This window comes from Falco cherrug, chromosome 3 (assembly GCF_023634085.1).
Source record: "Falco cherrug isolate bFalChe1 chromosome 3, bFalChe1.pri, whole genome shotgun sequence".
NCBI classification, from domain to species: Eukaryota; Metazoa; Chordata; class Aves; order Falconiformes; family Falconidae; genus Falco; species Falco cherrug.
In genome coordinates this window covers 112,433,290-112,450,931 of record NC_073699.1, presented here as the reverse complement: position 1 = coordinate 112,450,931, position 17,642 = coordinate 112,433,290, and the positions used below count along the sequence as shown (strand labels likewise).

The 17,642-nt window shown below is 44.6% G+C and overlaps 1 protein-coding gene and 1 long non-coding RNA gene across 7 annotated transcripts in view; one reads left to right on the top strand and one right to left on the bottom strand.

Moving 5' to 3' along the window:
• VPS13D (vacuolar protein sorting 13 homolog D) overlaps positions 1-3,338 on the top strand; it is a 107,576-nt gene extending 104,238 nt beyond the window's left edge. For 5 of the 6 annotated variants that reach the window (XM_055703965.1, XM_055703968.1, XM_055703964.1 and 2 more), the window contains one exon: positions 270-3,338. In XM_055703965.1, the coding sequence (XP_055559940.1) occupies positions 270-401 (132 nt within the window). In that variant the 3' untranslated portion in view covers positions 402-3,338. The remainder of the gene's footprint in view (positions 1-269) is intronic. The other variant, XR_008731233.1, reaches the window with a different exon arrangement.
• LOC129735538 (uncharacterized) lies at positions 2,802-5,247 on the bottom strand. The gene is made up of 3 exons (XR_008731235.1): positions 5,063-5,247; positions 4,342-4,465; positions 2,802-2,913 (listed from the first exon to the last, which is right to left on the bottom strand). It is a non-coding gene; the product is annotated as an uncharacterized LOC129735538 (long non-coding RNA).
• Positions 5,248-17,642: the final 12,395 nt, after the last annotated feature.

Below are 17,642 nucleotides of genomic sequence, written 5' to 3'. Positions count from 1 at the left end.
TAAAAGGTAGAAGGGGAAGCAAAGGAAATCAAATATTGTGATGTTTTACTCTCATCCTAAAATACCTACTTCTATTTACCCATCTCTTTCTCTCTCACCTCTCCCTTACTTCAGCCTCAGCACTGAAAAAGAATCTCTACTGAAACATTTCTGTTCCTCACAGACTTCAAACCTAATCCCTTCACTAACTGAAGTTAATACAAAATACATACATTTTGCTTTAGACAACAGCAGTACCACATTAAGAAAAACTGCATTTCTTTTTGCAGGTGAAAGTGAAATCTGAAGTTCTTGCAGTAAAGCTATCTCAAGAAATAAACTATGCAAAAAGCCTTTATTATGAACAACAGCTTATGTTGAGACTCAGTGAAAATCAAGAACAATTAGAGCTGGACTCTTGAAGCCTCTCCCTTACTGCCAGAGTGAATTGCAAGGATCAGGCCGGAGCTGGTGGTGTTCTGTACCTAGAGAAAGTACCCCATAGGAAGGAAATAAATACGATTGTAGTATTTAGCTAAATGGAATCACTGTGCATAAGAAAATGAGTGAGGTGGGCTTTTTCTTTTTTTTAAAAAAAAAAGGCATTAGTTGTATAACAAAGATGTAGCTGAAATGCATTTGGTTCTGGGAGAAGCCCTGTATTTTGCTAATGTGTATATATGTAAAAGTGTTTCATGTAAATAAGAAAGTACAGACCAGGGCGTTGGTATAAATAGCAGTCTGTTTACTGTGTAAAGAAATTATAGGAGCTATACTGAGTCTTACTGCACTACCTGAAACTAGCCATTCTCTCTTTCTTTTCTTGAGAAAGCTGATATCTGCAGTGCAGAAATGCAGATAAAAGTTTAAAATAAAATTAAAGAATTAATTGCAGCTGTTGGAGCACAGACACCTGTAGTTTGGAGCTTTAACACTGTGATCAGGGTGCATCGTTTGGCGTTGTTTATTGGGGTTTTGGGTTTTTTTCTTAAATCACTAGCACAGCTAAAGGCACATGTACCTAGTGTTCCACTGAAATTTCATAGTTTGTTAACAAAAAGAATTGCATTTTGTTAAATACTGCAGTGAGGACTCACTAATTCAGTTACGTTTTTTAAATATTAGAAAACAAGACGCTGATTCTGAACACAGCACTCAAACCTAAGCAAAGTCTGCACCTCTAAAGGTCTCTGCTTCTAAGTTGTTTTAATACTAGTTCAAGTGAGCAGCCTTGGAAATCTTTAACTTCAGTTTTTTCCTTCACTTGGACTAAGTGTATATAGTTGGCTGGCTAGTATGGAATTCTGCTAGCACTGGAAATGCTGGGTGGGGGGGAGAGGAAACCACTGCATCATTTGTATTTGTGACAACCTCTTCAAAATTAAACTTTTTGAAATAATTAACATGTTTTTTCAGATGTTGTACATCCAATCAGTATTTGTCTCGATCGACTGGAACCATGCTGCAGATTGGGGCATGAGCGTACTTACATACCTTACTCGCAGGAACTAGGGACCTCCTTTTCGTGCCTGCTCCCTGGCGAGTTCAGCCACAGTGCTGAACGGCTGCGCAGGGTTTACGTGTGAACACACAACCTTCCTGTAACTGCTGAGTAACCTCTGTTCTAAAAGCATTATTTTGTAAACCTTTGAATCAAAGTAAGGCATCCACTATAGCTTTACTTTCAACTTAGTTTACCTTTTAATACCCTTTCCTAAAGGCATACGGGAATATTTTTAAACTGCAGGTTAGAATTAAACCAGTTCTCAACTCCTGTGAAGCAGAAGGTAGAGAATTATTGTGTAAGGAAAAAAAAACTGACATCAGTGGATGTGTGTATGATCTGTGACTGGAAATCAAAATCCGTAAAGGTCCATGACACAAATGAAACTGATAGAACACACCACTTTTGTATACTTCTCTGTGTAATTTTTAAGTAAAATGTAGAACTGGAGTGTATTGACTCAGCAGTGCTTTAACATGCCGCTCCTGCTGGACTCTGCTACCAGACTCCCTGCTTCTCTTCCCCTGTAAAATTCTTTTTTAATGCAGCGAATATCTAGCTGCTGAAGGTGGTAAGTACAGGGGGAAGGAAAATAAGGTAGTTTATTGCTGTGTGTTGAGAATTTACAGAAGAATGACTTGAATACTTAAGTTTTATAAACACTAGATAAGGAGCTGAGATGCAAACACATTTGAAAAATAGTTTGACAATACACACTTGGAGTTACCTGAACTCTTAATTTGCGTATTTGCTTATTTCTTTTGGACTGTGGTTAACCTGTTTGTTTGACTGTTGTTGATCACAATTAAACAGAACATTATTTAAATCTTTGAAAAGTGTACCCACTGATCACGGGCTACACCTGGCCCAGGTATGTCATGGTGCTGAGCCCCCCGGACAGCGATGGGCGGCTGAAGTTGCTCCACCGTCTCCCGGGAAGGTTTTCTCTGAGGGGCGCACACAGTGCTGATCACAAGGCATGATGTACAGCCTGGAAGCTGCACACTGCCTCGTTTAGCATTCCAGAACAAACTGAATCAGAACTTTTTTTTTAAAGCACAAATGATGTTATTGGTTGCTGTAACCCAACTATTTTTATATAATTTCAGAACTCTTACTGTGGACTTCCTATTGCTATTGGCACTACTAACATTATTAGTCAGTGAATAAATATAACTTTCTGATTCCAGGAGCCATACTCAAAAATAGTTTTCAGAGGACGTTGAGAGTCAGTTCAAGTCTCCAGCCTTCACTCAAACTCTTAAGCACTCAAACACAAGCTGTAAGCAGACAAAGACAACATCATAGTTCCATTTACCAAATTCTGAGCCTTCTGAAGACAGTACGCTTACCACACTCAGCCTGGTTTCACTGGAGGAGGTGTGACCGCTGCAGCAATGAAAGCGGATTCAGTCTTCAAATTGCAGAAGCTGGGGAGGAAAAAAAATTCACTGATGAGAGACAGCAGCAGAGCTTCCTCCCCCTGCCCACTGTCTTCAGCACACAGCCAATACAATTTAGGGAAGACAATGCTTTTTTATGCCTTTTTGCTCAAGTCTTTATAAAAAGCTGTTCACCTTCACACTCTGTTTAATAAAGATTAAATAACCCATCAACAATGCCGGTAGTATTTCAAAAACGCTGTAACCCATGCAGTGATGTGCTGAGGTAGAAGTACTTTGCTTTAACCTGTTAGCTCTGGGTTTACCTGTATTTTGCCGAGAACTGTACAACTTGTTCTCTGCCTACCCTGACCAACTTTGTGTTCTTGCTGGAGTTGCTGCTGAAGAAATCTAAAATTAAGATTATTGACATAAGATAATTCTGGAGAAGTGCAATAAACTTATTCCACCTACGCTCTTGACGTGTCATTGCTTGCAAAACCATTAATTATGTGCAGGAACAGAAAATGACTGTAGAGGACAGGAATGACTAATTGCCTAAGGTAGACACATGCCTCTTCAGTGGCTGAACAGCCCTCAAGACTGTCCTTACATCACACAATTCTGATGTTTGAGGTAAACCTGGACAATCCCCTGGAATGCTGGTTGTTGCTGCATCAAACCCAGACTTACACTGTGTTTCTCTTGTTTCTCTGAGCTGGGCACTCAGAAAATCTGCATTTGCAATGGTCTAGTGTTCCACAAGTCATTCAGGAGCAGGAAATATAGATGCTAAGTTGCTTAAACTTCAAAGAAAAAGCACATCTTTGTAAAGCAAAAATCCAGACATCTTTCTCACACAGCTGGATGACCAGCAAGGCTGATACAGACTTTTGTGCTACAGGAGCACCTCACAGTACATGTCACCTACCCATGCTATACAGTGCCACACTACGCTTCCAAAAAAAAAATAATAAAAGCACTTTCAGTAATAATATAATTTTATGCAGGAAACATGAATCCTAGTATTTTTTTAACGCTTACCCAGACCCATGCATTCTGCTGTCACTAAAATGAGACAGACCTGTGACTGAATTAGGTAAGCAAGATTTACTGTGCAATATATGCAGAAGAATACAGATGGCAATGCCATTTTATTCTAGAAGCAATTCTGGACAAGCAGAGCTACAGCAGTCGTTTCTGTTCTGACCAAAATCCACAACTGTGCTTGCAAGCTTGCATTTTGCTGCCCTGTATCTGACAAAGCAAGCAAACCACGGAGAATTACTGTTTTCGATCGTATTGGTTTAAGCTCTATGACACGCTTATAGCTAGCAGGAAGGTGACAAGGCCACAAAGAGACCTTTTTGCCTAGGAAAAAGTATTACTGGTACACAAGCCGGTACTGCAAAAATACAAAGATACAGGGAACGTGCATAACATAGCTGCTGAAAGAGGCAAATCCACACCACTCACCAGTACGTGATTTTTCTTCTTTTGTAACCAAAGGTTAATTGCCAGAGACAGTCCTTAGCTGGTAGCAGGATCTAGTACGGTACAGGTGGGATGAGTAGATGCGGTGTCTGCCCACTTGCTGCCTCTGGAAGAAGAGAAAGTAATCACCTTCTGAAGTCACAGAATGAACCGGGGAAAAAGTTTAGTAACTTTTAAGACACTACTCAAACCAGTGATGAGGTTCTACATGTACACACCATCTTACTATGGTATGATCAGGCTGAAACAGACTCTTTGTTATAGTCATTACTGGATCATAAACAATTCCGTTACCTGCTTAAATTAGCCATTTATAAATAAAGTCTAGGCAGTGAAACAGGAAATAGAAAACAAGGGATGCCTGAAATGAGGTAAATGGTGAACATCCTTCCCTTCTTTCTGCTCCTGAATAGATTTCCAATAAATCAGCTAGATGATACTATCTGAACTTAATAATGATACTTAAGCTGTGAATGCTGTTTACCAAAAAAAGTGCAGTGCTTACATTTTTGTGGAGAGACTGTAAGTGGCTAAATGGTCCACATCTCAAAACAGAAAAACAAGCATAACATTTCCCTATGACAGAGAGGTTTTGATCTAGTTGCTATCCCATCTCCTAGACTGCATGATGGTTTTCAGCATTTATCTATTTTCTCATCAATAGAATACTTAAAACTTTTTTTCCCTCTGTAACACAACTGACCTGTTCCCTACAGTACATGAACCACTAGATGATGACTCCTCTAGGAATAACCTTGCTTGCTCTCCTTCTCTTCTTAGAAGGACATGCCTCTGTTTGCCAAGCACAATGATTTCACCTCAGGTACCTGGATCTGAAAAAGCAGGTTTGGAGGAGTATACTCTCTTCAGGTTACAGGCTGCTGCAAAGATATATAAAAAAAACCAAACCACACCAGAACACATTTTAATTAAGTCAACAGTTGCTCAAAATCACTTACACAACTTGGATTCTTACAAAGAATAACCCTCTGTGTGTGTGTGTGTGTGTGTGTGTGTGTGCATATACTTACATACTTTTTTAATATGCACACATGCACACACCCACAAATCTATATACATCCATACTTATACTTTTTTTTAAAATAACTTATCTTGAAAAGTGATGGCCATACTCCAAACTCCTCTGTTCTTAAAAACATAGTTTTTACAAAGAAGGAATACGTAAGTCTTATTTTTCTGGGAAAAAAAAGTCAAGTTATGCCCAGAGCTTTAGATTCCAATCCAGACTTCTGTAAAATTCAGGCTTGATAGTAGACCCTTAATCAGTACATGTTCTGATGCTTTGTTTTATCAAATGTAGGGCTAGGACCAAAACACTTCCAGTTCCCCACTTGTATTATTAGTTCAACTTTATTTGTCTACTGGTAGCTGGTCCAGTGCGCTCACAGCCTTAAAAAGCAACTGGGACAGCACAAAGCCATCTGCCTCCGGAGAACCATAAAGGTACCTAGCTGAGAAGGCGTTTCACTAACAGAGGACAGAAGTTTGACTGAAGCGTATGCTTTTCATAGCTCTCTATCAGCAGATTTTCTGAAGTGGGAGCATGTGAGGAAAAAACAGCACCAGATGTGTGCATAAGGCTGGGTCCTCACACTGTGACCAGCTTTGCACATGTCTCATTTGTTAGAAAATGCAGTGTTAATCATATGGAAGGAAGCTTGCCAAAAAAGAAGAAAGGTTACTCATTAACCACTGAGAAACACTGGGGAGGGGGGGAATATTTTTTGCTATTTTCCTCAGTAGAAATACACAGCACATTCTTGTACAGAAATAAAAATAATCTTGGAGCGAACTGCAGTTACGTAAGAGATGCATGCCTACTGCATTAAATCAATTCTATTAATGGCCTGTTGTATAGTTATGTTGACTCAATGCAATCGGGCTCCCTATCACAAGGGGTTTGGGTTGTTTTTTGGGGGGTTGGGTGTTTCTTTCCTGTGTAGCTGACACACTATTGCCCAAGCAATGTGCCCAGCACAAAGAGTTCTCTGGGTGGATAAGAATAACCTTGCACCTCAGGCCTACTCTGCTCTTACTCAAAAGTACTACAAGGCCAGGAGAGAAGTAAACAGCTTTCATGTGCATTTACATTTTGGACAAATGGATGGGTCACCCAAAGGACACAGACTGTGTATGGGAGCTACAGAACAATTGTTTCTGCGCACTAAAAATGCCAGCAAAAAAGTCCCCTGGATGCTGCAGCTGTAGAGAAATTTTAACGAATAAAAGAGAAATCTATCATAGCCACTATCCCTCAACCCTCTAGACAGAGCAAAAAGCAAACATTTGCTTTGACCTGGGAGGGTGACTCATCATTCCCAACGATGTTGCTTCAAGGCCCTTGGCAAACAACTGATAAATCAGCAGTACAAATCACCAAGTATCAAAATAATGATGTAGCAAAAAAATTGTGCCTGCATATAGTTTTGGTGGGAGGGATGAAAAAAACAAAAAGGGAAACCACCGTTTGCAGGACCAGACTGTGCCCTCAGCCTGACTTTGGGAAGGTCAGGCCCCTGACACAGCACGTCCTACAGCCGTGAAAACACCACCAGTGATGTTTTCCCTCCGCCAATGTGTAATTCCAGGCCCTCTGAATAATCCTTTGTATGCCAATATATTTTTCAAGTATTCTTTTAAAGTATGGAGGGAACAGTATTTGAGGTAAACATCCCAGAAATGTGAAGATTATATTGAGCACTACTTTCTGTACCATGATACATCTTTATTTGTGGTATGACAGCAGTTGCACTATGAGTCTTCAGAGGGTTACACAGTGACAGCATCCTTACACTGAGTTCAGACAGATTATGCAGAACACAGGAACGCCATACTGTGTATATATATATATGGATAAAACTATTCTTTCTGACCTAGCTCAGTACAGAGTTGATCTCCAATCATGATATTTATAGAATCACAGAACAGTTTGGACTGGAAGGGACCTTTAAAGGTCACCTAGTCCCACCCCTGCAGCAAGCAGGGACATCTTCAGCTTGATCAGGTTGCTCAGACCCTGTCCAGCTTGACCTTGAATGTTTCCAGGGATGGGGCACCTACCACCTCTCCGGGCAACCTGTGCCGGTGTTTCACCACCCTCATCACAGTAAATTTCTTCCTTATATCTAGTCTAAATTTACCCTCTTGGTTTAAAGCCATTACCCCTTGTCCTATCACAACAGGCCCTGCTAAAATCTCTGTCCCCATCTTTCCTACAAGCCCCTTTATGTACCGGGAGGTGCCCCAAGGCCCCCCCGGCGCCGTCTCTCCCCCAGGCTGAGCAGCCCCAGCCCCCTCAGCCTGGCTCCGCAGCAGGGGGGCTCCAGCCCCCGGTCACTGTGTGGCCGCCCCTGGCCCCGCTCCAGCAGGCCCCTGTCTTTCCTGTGCTGAGGGCTCCAGAGCCGGACACGTTGACTTGCTACCTGTATTTAGTTACCTCTAATGCTTCTTAAGGGCTTCTGTAATGTGCACCAGCCTCAGTACACAACAGTATCTCAACTTGCAATTTGACCACCTTGTCAGTTCTGTGGCAGAAGAATCTGTTACTCACAGAGCTCACTCGCATTTTGCTTTGCTGACACTAATTTCAACTGCTGATCCCACCCATTAAAAAAATGTTAAGCCAAAGCAGTATCTACCTGGAGAAACTATCTCCTGATAAAACATCGTGAGCAAAAATAAACAGCTGCCAAGTTCATACTCGCACTGGGATCACACCAAGAGCTGACATTTATAAGCAGGTTTAAGAGCTAACTCCCCAGCTTTGAGCTTCCTGATTTCAAATGCTAAATCCACATAACACACAGACCTTCTTTCTTTCCAGTAGCTGCCTTTTTGCCCTCTCCTTCAAGCACACACCAGAGGGAAGCTAACGTGCAGCACATGTAGTGATATACCAGAAACCCAGAACACATCACAGCATCAGCAGTGTTGGATGCACTCAGAATCTGAAAGACAAGCAGCCACTGTCAAAGCAGAGGTTACATGCCTGTTTGACTATTAACCATCAATGACAGGCAGCATGTGCGCCTCAGCTGTATGCTGGCCCAAAGATTATGGTATTACTGCAGGATCTACTTGCTGTGGGTTCCTGTGGAAGTTTGATATAACACACACACAGCACAAGAACCCACTTCTGTGCCTTGCACGCACGGGTAAGCCTTCTAGACTCATGTTGGTAACTGGACTGCCGTGGGGAGAAAGCAGGTTTCTCTGCATCTTTCACAAACAAATGCTGAAACATGAGCAACCTGCAACAAAAAGCACGCCACTGACTGGCTGATCATCAACACAAGTACAGCACAGTGCCTGCACATTCCACAGAACAAACATCTGCACCCCTCCTGGGTTGTATTCAGCAACACTCCTTCCCACTACCTGCACTAAACGGGCAGCAGTGAACCACAGGTCTCCACCACAAGCAAGACACCCGGAAGAGCCTCAGCGCTCTCTCAGAGAGACAAGTAGGAGGTACTTCTGGAGGTCTGGCTCCTATTCAGAAGAGAAATGTTTCCCTTGGCTTGTGAAAGCTGCTCAGACTGAGCGCCGAAACAGGCTGAAGAAGCCAGCTTTCCATTCCCTGTTCCATTACTCTTTTTGATTGGCACTTTAATGAGGGCGCTAGGGGTCGACCCCCTGCCAGGGGGCCGGTTCATGCCCCGTTTATCTCACAGTCCATGTAAGACTAAAATAACACGCCAGGCTGAGTTTCACTGGCTTGTGATCCAACAGCCCACCATGATGGATTGAGTGACTGCAGCAAGTTGGCAGCTAAAGTGTGTTGTAACAGTATCTTTCTGTCAGCACAACACAATGGATTTGCTGATTCCCGGGCTTTCCCAGTGCTCACGGTTACATCGGCTCAGAATTTTCTAAAGTTCATTTTCCAGGGGGCTGCAAAGTGATAATAAATAACATACCAAGGTTACACCAAGCTTTTCTTCCCCTCAACTGTCCTACTGCTGACAAAGTAGGGACTGTGGTGCCAGCTTTACTACACACACAAGAACAGCCATAAATCCACTTGCTTTTCCAGAAAGGAAGAAAGGGGGCAGCTATATTGCTCTTTTCGTGTGAGCTCATTCTGCTAGGCCAACACCTGCTACACAGGACTTTTCACCCCTGAACAGAACAGTGAATACAATCCAACACAAGGGGCAGCTGCCATGTAAAGCAGTTCTCCCCAGAAGAGCCGTCAGCTTATTTGGGAGCTAGGTTCCCAGACTGCAGAGACCTGGCTGACAAGCCACAGTGCTTGCCATCATCTTTCTTTCTTGCATGGCGTAGAACCATCAAAATAACCCGTGAGTGAGCTAGAAAATCCAGGAACCCAGTGCAAAGGATGGATTATGCTATCTTTTTTATTAAAGACCCTTTTCTTTCATAGTATAAAATATCCTCCTATCTCCTCTGCAGAAAAACCCCAGACAAGACGGGGTTTTCCTTTAAAAAACTGGAGTACTAGGAAATTGACTGAACTTTTATGAGTCATCTGATGATGTCCTTCATGTCCTGTTACTAAGACCTTGTCTCCGTACCCTGTTTCCTCAATAGCCTTTCTGTTCTCCTTGCCACTGTCTGCGAAATGAACAACTCGCCTCAAACACCACAGAGAACATCCATATTTTCAGTTGTTGCCATCCTAAGCCCTCCCAGCAAGAGCGAAGAAATGAGCTCCACAGCAGAAGTGGCTTTTCACTTCCTGCCTAAGTATTTTTGACAGCACAAATTTCAACAAGCTAACAACTCCCCTGCCCCTCCCCAAAGTCAGATTAACACCCCACCCCCGCGGCTAATAAATAGGGAAGGGTGAATGCTTTCCCTTGCTTAGGGGAGAATAGCTCTGTAGATCCGTACAACTCCATGTCTATGGTTTTCAGTTTCTTTTAGGCCTTGCACAAGACAATCTAACACAGCCAAAAATACCTCTAAAATGAACTTGGAACTTCAGCTGCCTTAATCTCAACGTGTTCTAAAATATTTCATTGTGGGCATCCAGGATGGATCCAATCTCACCCTTTTCCATCGCTGGGACTGTAGATCCATCTAACTCTGGGCAAAACCAAGTGTGTTACTGCCAACAGAAGAAATTACTAAGAGAGAGAATGAGCAAGGAAAGCGAAAGAAACGAGAATACAAATGTGGAAGGGACTCAAACAGACAAGATATGAAGAATGCACAGGGTATGAGGAGAACATGAGGGGGAAAAGGGACCAGACTGAGGAGCTGCTTGATGAAAATATGGTGGCTCTCAACAGGTTACTGTTTACACTGACAATATGAATCACTGCACAGTACGGATTTCAATTCATAGTGCTGGAGAAACAAACCTACGAACCAGAACAGCAGCAACACATGGGGTCGCTACTGATGCAAGTCTTTGCTAGTGCAGAGCATGTAATTAGCATAGTTCTTTGCAGAACTCCTCTAGAGAATCCACTTTGTAGCTGAGTGCACCCCAACACCGCAGCCTGCAAATACATTAGTCATCCAGCTTTGAACTAGCTACCTCAGAGACTGCCACCGCCACAGCAGAACAAGTGGAAGATGGGCTGCAAACGTGGTTTGAAGCTTTACTGAAGCTGCCAGTAGTCGATCTACCTTGCCAGTTCCATTCCAGCTCGTATATGCCTACGCAAGATGCTGCAGCCAAGCCCCAAGTGTTCCTCTGGGGAGAGCCAGATACTTACACCTCAGCACAGTAACACAGAAGAGGGCATACTGAGCCTACAGCCAGAAAGCCTGGGAATTATTAGGAAAAATGAGTGGGTGGGGGAGCTCAAGGGACCAGTGGGAGGATGCGGGAAATCAGTAACACTGATTTGAATAACTGGTAACAATTATTAGATCTTTTTTGGTATGAATCATCTCTCAGAGACTCATCATTTAAATGATGTCACTCAAGGGGCAGTAAAAAATACAGTAGAAGAAAATGAGTCTGCCATGACACAAGGGTTTCAAGCCACAAGGTGAATGGCCAAACAGCTCTGGGAAGCTTTACCAACACATCTAAAAGGGAGAAACTTTTGTGGAGAATATATACTCTGACAGATCAGACAAGCAAATTTGTCTTTAGGAAGATTATGCTGTTGCTTAGAGCTCTGCAGAATCTGCTTAAACTGATGGAAAAGAAGCGGTCTCACTTACGTGATGACCACTGAACTTGCCCTTGCCCCATCCCCTCCCCAGTGGTGGTATTTGCATTTGAAACTACAGGTTGTAAATAAATCAGCCAGAACCATTCCATGGGAATAAACCAAAACCACAAGAACAAAACAAGCCCAAATGAGGAAACAAAAAAAGTGAGTTTGAAGAGAATCCCTTCTCTGATTGGGCTCACCAAACCTACAAAAATGCTCCTGTCATTGCAGGGGAAGGGGCAGCAGAGAGCAGTGCTGCCTTAGACAGATTTCAACGACTTCCCTTTTTAAACAACTGCACAAGACAAAAAAATATTGTTTGATAAACAACTAGTAGTATCAGCAACAGGCAGGCTCAGGAACTCGGTGGCAACCACACTAGCTCATGCTCCCTTCCTCCATACCTTCCCCTAACACACCCACACTTTTCCCAACCTTCAGAACCAGGTTCTGTCAATGAAAACAGCGAGCTTCTGCATCCAATCCACATGGGCAAAATACGCAATGTTAAGAAAGCAAAATTACATTCTCATCCTCTGGTACAGAAGGGGTGAGCAAACCGCAGACGGCAGCAGTAAGCTCTACAATAGGCATGGCCTTTCTTCCCCATGTTTTCCCCCACCAGTTCTCCTGTACCCAAGCATGGCTTGGGATAGCCAAAGCCAGCTGTTCTACTGCAACACAGGGCTGACCTGAATGCACATCTGGACAGCACGGTCATGTCTGTCTGAGCTCCTGTCCTTCCTCAGCACCCAGGAATTTGGGACACCAAGGGAGATGCTGTCAGTACTACTCTGCAGCCAATCACCTAACGTAAACCTGGCAGTGGCTGAAGAGCTGTGAACTGACCTTCACACAGAGTCCGAGAAGAACTTGACCTCCTTCCCAGATACAAAAATGCGGGGTGGAAATCATCATTCTGCACTGAGCAGAGCAGGGGGCAAAACTGAAAATATTCACTGCTCCAGGAAGATTCACAGCTTCCTGAAGTCAAGAGATTATCTCTAGGTTTATACAATGCTCTTTCCTTTTTAGACAGAGAGCTCCAGACATTTATATGTGAAAGCACACTACTGATAGAAGTTTCTTAAGGGGGGTCTTCAAAGACCCCTATTTTATGGAATTTAGGCATGCACGCAGAAAAATATGGGATTTAACTTCTGGAAATACTGTGTATTAGACAGCTTCTGTTGCTTTCAGACCTTCCTCACCTACGATGAGTGAAAAGGCAGAAGGAAGATCAGGAGAGAATTTGAGAGCCCCAGTTTCAAGACAGTGATCTTTAGCCTAGAAACTAGGTTTAACTGCTTTACCAGGTATTGTTCTCCAACAAACCTGCCACACAAAACAGAAAAATGGTCTAAGAGCACATCAGAAACTTCAGCCTCACCACCATGCACTGATTGTGCTGGCGCAGCTACTTAAAGAACAGTAACTTCAATTTGCTTGGAGCTTTCCTGGGAGAGCAGAGCAGGAGAAGAAGCAGTAGGGATTTAGGAAATGGTCAACAGAACAAATTCAGCTCTTGGTTCCATACTGCACCTCTGGAGCAAAGCCCATTATGTAGAGGTGATGTGAGTAAGAGCCCAAGTACACCATGTCTAGTTATCAATATGTATAATTAACTAAGAAAAAAAATAAGCTTAATGGTAAGCATAGTGCTATGTTTTTACAACATCTGTCAGCAATTATTTGTATTTACTTGCACTGCAAATGCAGAAGAAAAGTCAGAGAAATATAAACACCAGAATTCACTGAATTCCCATCAGTCTTGCGTTTTCCCACAAAGAATCTCTTAATCATTCTTATTCAGACACTGTCATTTCTTCCTTGCCCTCTCCAGTACAGAGTTTCTTCCCAATCCTCTGTGACCAAAAATTGCTGGTCCTCGTTCTATACTGGAGCAAAAAATGACTAACCCCTCTGCAATTAACGGTGTTAACCTCAGCACTCTTAAGACAGCAATAAGAACTGTAATATTTCTTGGACTCAAAACAGCAGATCAAACCCTTTCAGCTCCTGCTCTCCCCTTGGCCATGCTTTACACTGGAGCAAAGAAAGGCAGGGAGAGCAAGGGTTGTGCTCTACTTGAGTTGTACTCCACCTGTGCAAAGCAGGGTGAGGAACAGGTTAGCTGGGTGAAAAGTTCACTGCAAGCTGAGCTGTCTGTTTCTCTTGCTTAATTTATCCGATATTTGGCTAACCTTGCTCTGAACCCAGCCCCCAAGACCCCCTTCCTCTCATCCCTCCCCAGCGGGTTCATGTCAGCCAAAGACACCGCCTCTTATTCCCTTCTCCCTGACCCTGCTGAACGGAGCGGGGGCTGGGACAGAGGGCCAGGCACAGAGTGAGAGCCCTTGCACTGCAGAGATAATAATTATTTATACTCTAAACTTCAACAGGCCTCACCCTCAGAAGCAAACAGAAAAGTCTACAGTCAGCAACATCGGCTGATATTGTGTTCAAGCTTATCAGTTTCCCCAAGGCTGGATGGCACCCACCCGGCGCCCCCACCTCCTCTGCACCCTTGTCACTCCTCCAAGGATGCGGCACTTCCGAAGGCAGTTTGTAATGGATCCTTGAGATCCAATTTGGCAGCCCCTTGCAACTGTCATGCAGTTTCTGCCGCTTTCACGACCTCCAAGATACCAGGCAGCCCAGTATGCCCATTACCTCATTCCTGCACCTCAAGCCCCTCAAAAGGAACAGAACCAACACGCTTAAAATACCACGAAGAACAAAGCAGTAACTGCAGTAACACAGAACGTAAGGGGGAGATGGGTTTTCTCCCCTCAAATCCCATGAAGTCAGTGAAGGAAAGGCTGGGGTAGTGAGATGTGATACTGCTGCTCTTTGGAGAAACGGATTCCCTGATCCATGGACTTCTACGCATCTGTAAGCTACTCATACTGCATACAGAAGAGGGTCTGCTCAGAAACTGCTAGGCAGTTTCCCTTTCAGCACTAGCCTACAACTTCCCCACACATCCTCCCCCTGTACCAACTAAAAGCTCCACAAGAACACCCTGAAGTGCGCAGGCAGTAGCAGGGCACCAGTTTCACCTCCCAGAAAACATACTTGACACCACCTCTTGATTCAACACGTCAGAGCTCCACATCAGGTGATGCAGACTCCTGGAAAAACTACCCAAGAAGGCGCATTTCTGGCAGGCTTTCATTATTTTCCTGCTGTGCTCAGGACTGCTCCCAGCTCTCTCTGGAGCCACGCAAAGTGTGTTTGATGGCCTTCTCAGTGACTGGCTACACCACCAGAAAACAGCACACAAACCAGACCTGTGGTGCTCCCGCTGCTCGGCTGAGCTGCTAGCACTCTCTTTCATGTTTAACCTCAGACTGCCAAGAATCAACAACCCTTTCTACCCAACTGCTGGCACTCTCTGCCTCCATGAGACCGTGAGTTAGGATGTGACGAGACTCTGCTAATTGAGAAGAATAAATGTTTCCTGTAAACTCTAACTTCATTAAATTCTTTGACCTGACAAAGGACCTTATAGCTGTTCCATGGCTTTAATACACCTACAACGCTTTCGCTCCAGTAGAAACTCTCATAACAGCTTAGTATTACTAATGTGTACCATCACAGTGACCCAAAACCCTATTACAGTAACACCGTACAGACAGAGAACAAAGCTGCTGCCCCACTGACTGGGGGGGCAGACACACAGCCTGACAGCTTTACTGTAAGTGGAAATTCCCTGCAGTCTAAGAATAATATTAAACTTGCTTCTCAGGACCACCAGATGACCTTGCCTTGACACATGGCTTAATTTCTCTCCGGAATCAGTGCAGACTGGAGCAATTCTGATGTGGTCACCAATTTAGTGACACCATCCCTTTCAAACTTCACCACTCCCACACCAAGGTAGCAAAAGACCAGTTTGCAACAAAGAGTCCTTGTTATTAAAGGAATCTTGAGCACTTATCAAAGAACACGATCCAGCATCCCCCACCTAACCCCTGCATACTTTCAAGGCATGAAAATTGCTAAGAAAAGCCAAGCAAGGTTGTCAGGAAGACATCAGACTTCAAACTGCTACAGAAGAAAACAGAGGATACACACCAAATCCTCAGCCGACCTTGCATAACTCACCCAGTACCTGTATTTCTCAACAGGACCACCACAGATACTCACTTACCATTACATGAGAGTAATTAAACTATTAAAATAACAGACAACAGTAATTTCCATACAAGGAGTTCTTTATGCCAACTCCCAAAACTTTTGTTAGAGATTTTAACACCTCTTCAATGCTGAAACTATTCACAGACAGGTAAAAAGGCATAGGATTGATACAGCAGATGTGAAAGATGATGCATAAAATCCATCGCAGGGTTCAAGTGCCACTTATCCAACTTCTTTGCCCCCTCCATCCACCACACAGAAAAGTAAAAATACTTCCAAAGATACCATACCGACATGGGAAAATTAAAGGCAAGCTGAACTGAAATGCAGCTCAAAAACCATTTACAACTTGTGGTTTAAGAATCACCTCATTAAAAAAAAACAAAAAACCAAATAGTAACAAACTTGACACCGATTCAGGCCTACCCCAAAACTTAACAACAAAAAAGAGCTCATGAAAACCCAGCCGTTCAGAGAGAAACAGCTTTCGCCTTAGAAATAACATACAGCAGGACAATTAACAGGTCGACCTTTAAAGGAAACCGATGCCCTCTTCTCCAGGTATCCAACTTAAAGGCTTCTGTTGTCAGTGGAAAACAAAACAAAACAAAAGCAAACCCCAACAGCTGCACGCCCTCCTCCCCTAAACCCCACACAATATGAACACATAAGGGGGCAGCAATCGGAGACTGCATTTCGGCCTCTCTGGCAGGTTCTTTTGTTCTTGCCGATTCCATACACCGGAGGAAATGTCTCTCCCCTGCGATCGCAGGCAACCCTCCACAAGCATAAATCCTCCACTTCCAGATACTTAAGGTTCAGTGCACTTCCACTTGCTGCTTGTCATGAGCGCGTATCTGGATTAACTCTGACAGCAGACCCTCACACTGGCGGGGCAGGCTCGCTACCAGGGCTGGAGGTACCATGCGTAGTGAAGGAAATTAAAGACAACGGCAGGGGAATCGCCACCCCACGGGGGGACAGCGGCGCCCACCACAGCACCCTTCCCCGGGAGGGGCCGGCCCGGCTCCCTCGGCCCCGGGGCGGGCGGCCGCCTCCCCGCGGCTATCACGGCGCTTATACGCCTTCACGAGCCGACAACGAGCGCTCGGCGCTCGCCCCCGGCAGCCAGGACCTCTCCCTGCCCCCCAGCGCGGTGCCCCGGCGGTGGCGGCCCCGCCGGCGGCCCCGCTCCCCGCCACCCTCCGGCCCCCCGGGCCGCGCTCGAAGGCGGCCGCAGCGCTCGGGCCCGGCGCCGCCACACAGCCCGGGGACGGCGAGGGCGGGGGGACGCCGCCAGCCTGGGATGGGCCGGGGGAGTGTTTTTCCACAAAAAAAAGGCAAAAAAAAAAAAAAAAGGCCTTTCCGCTCACCTGGCGCCACGCCGCTCCTCACGGCCGCCTCACATCGCCCCGCCCCGCCCCGCGCGCCGCCTCAGCGCTCCAGAAGGTTCCAGCGGGAACGGCGCGCGGCGGGGGGCGGCGGCGCTGCCGACTGAGCGGCCCAGCTCTGGGGATGGCCGACATGTGGGATCCGTTAGGGCGTTGAGAAGGAATTCACGTTCATTGTTTGCCTTGAAATATAAAGGTTATAAAACTTAACGGCCGCATGACAAGGAAACGATATGAAACACTCAGAGATTTACAGAGCCGCGGCGAGGTCCCTCGGGCCTGTGGGCCGGGAGCCGCTGTGCACCAGCAACACAACCCGTGGTTTGGGCGCCGAGGGCTTCTGGCACTTTTCTTTTTTTTTTTCCTTTTTTTTGACCTTGCAGACTGGTATTCAGTTACCACAGCAGCTCCAAAGTAAAACAGAAACACAGCTTGTATCTTCTTTCAAATATTTATTTCTTTTGTCCTGTTAACATCAAATCATGAAAGGAATTGTAAGGATTTAGGAAGGGGGGGCGAGGGGTAAAGAGAATGAAAGCAGGAGAAAGGAGAAAAAAAACCCAACAACGCAATGGCTTAATTTCTCACA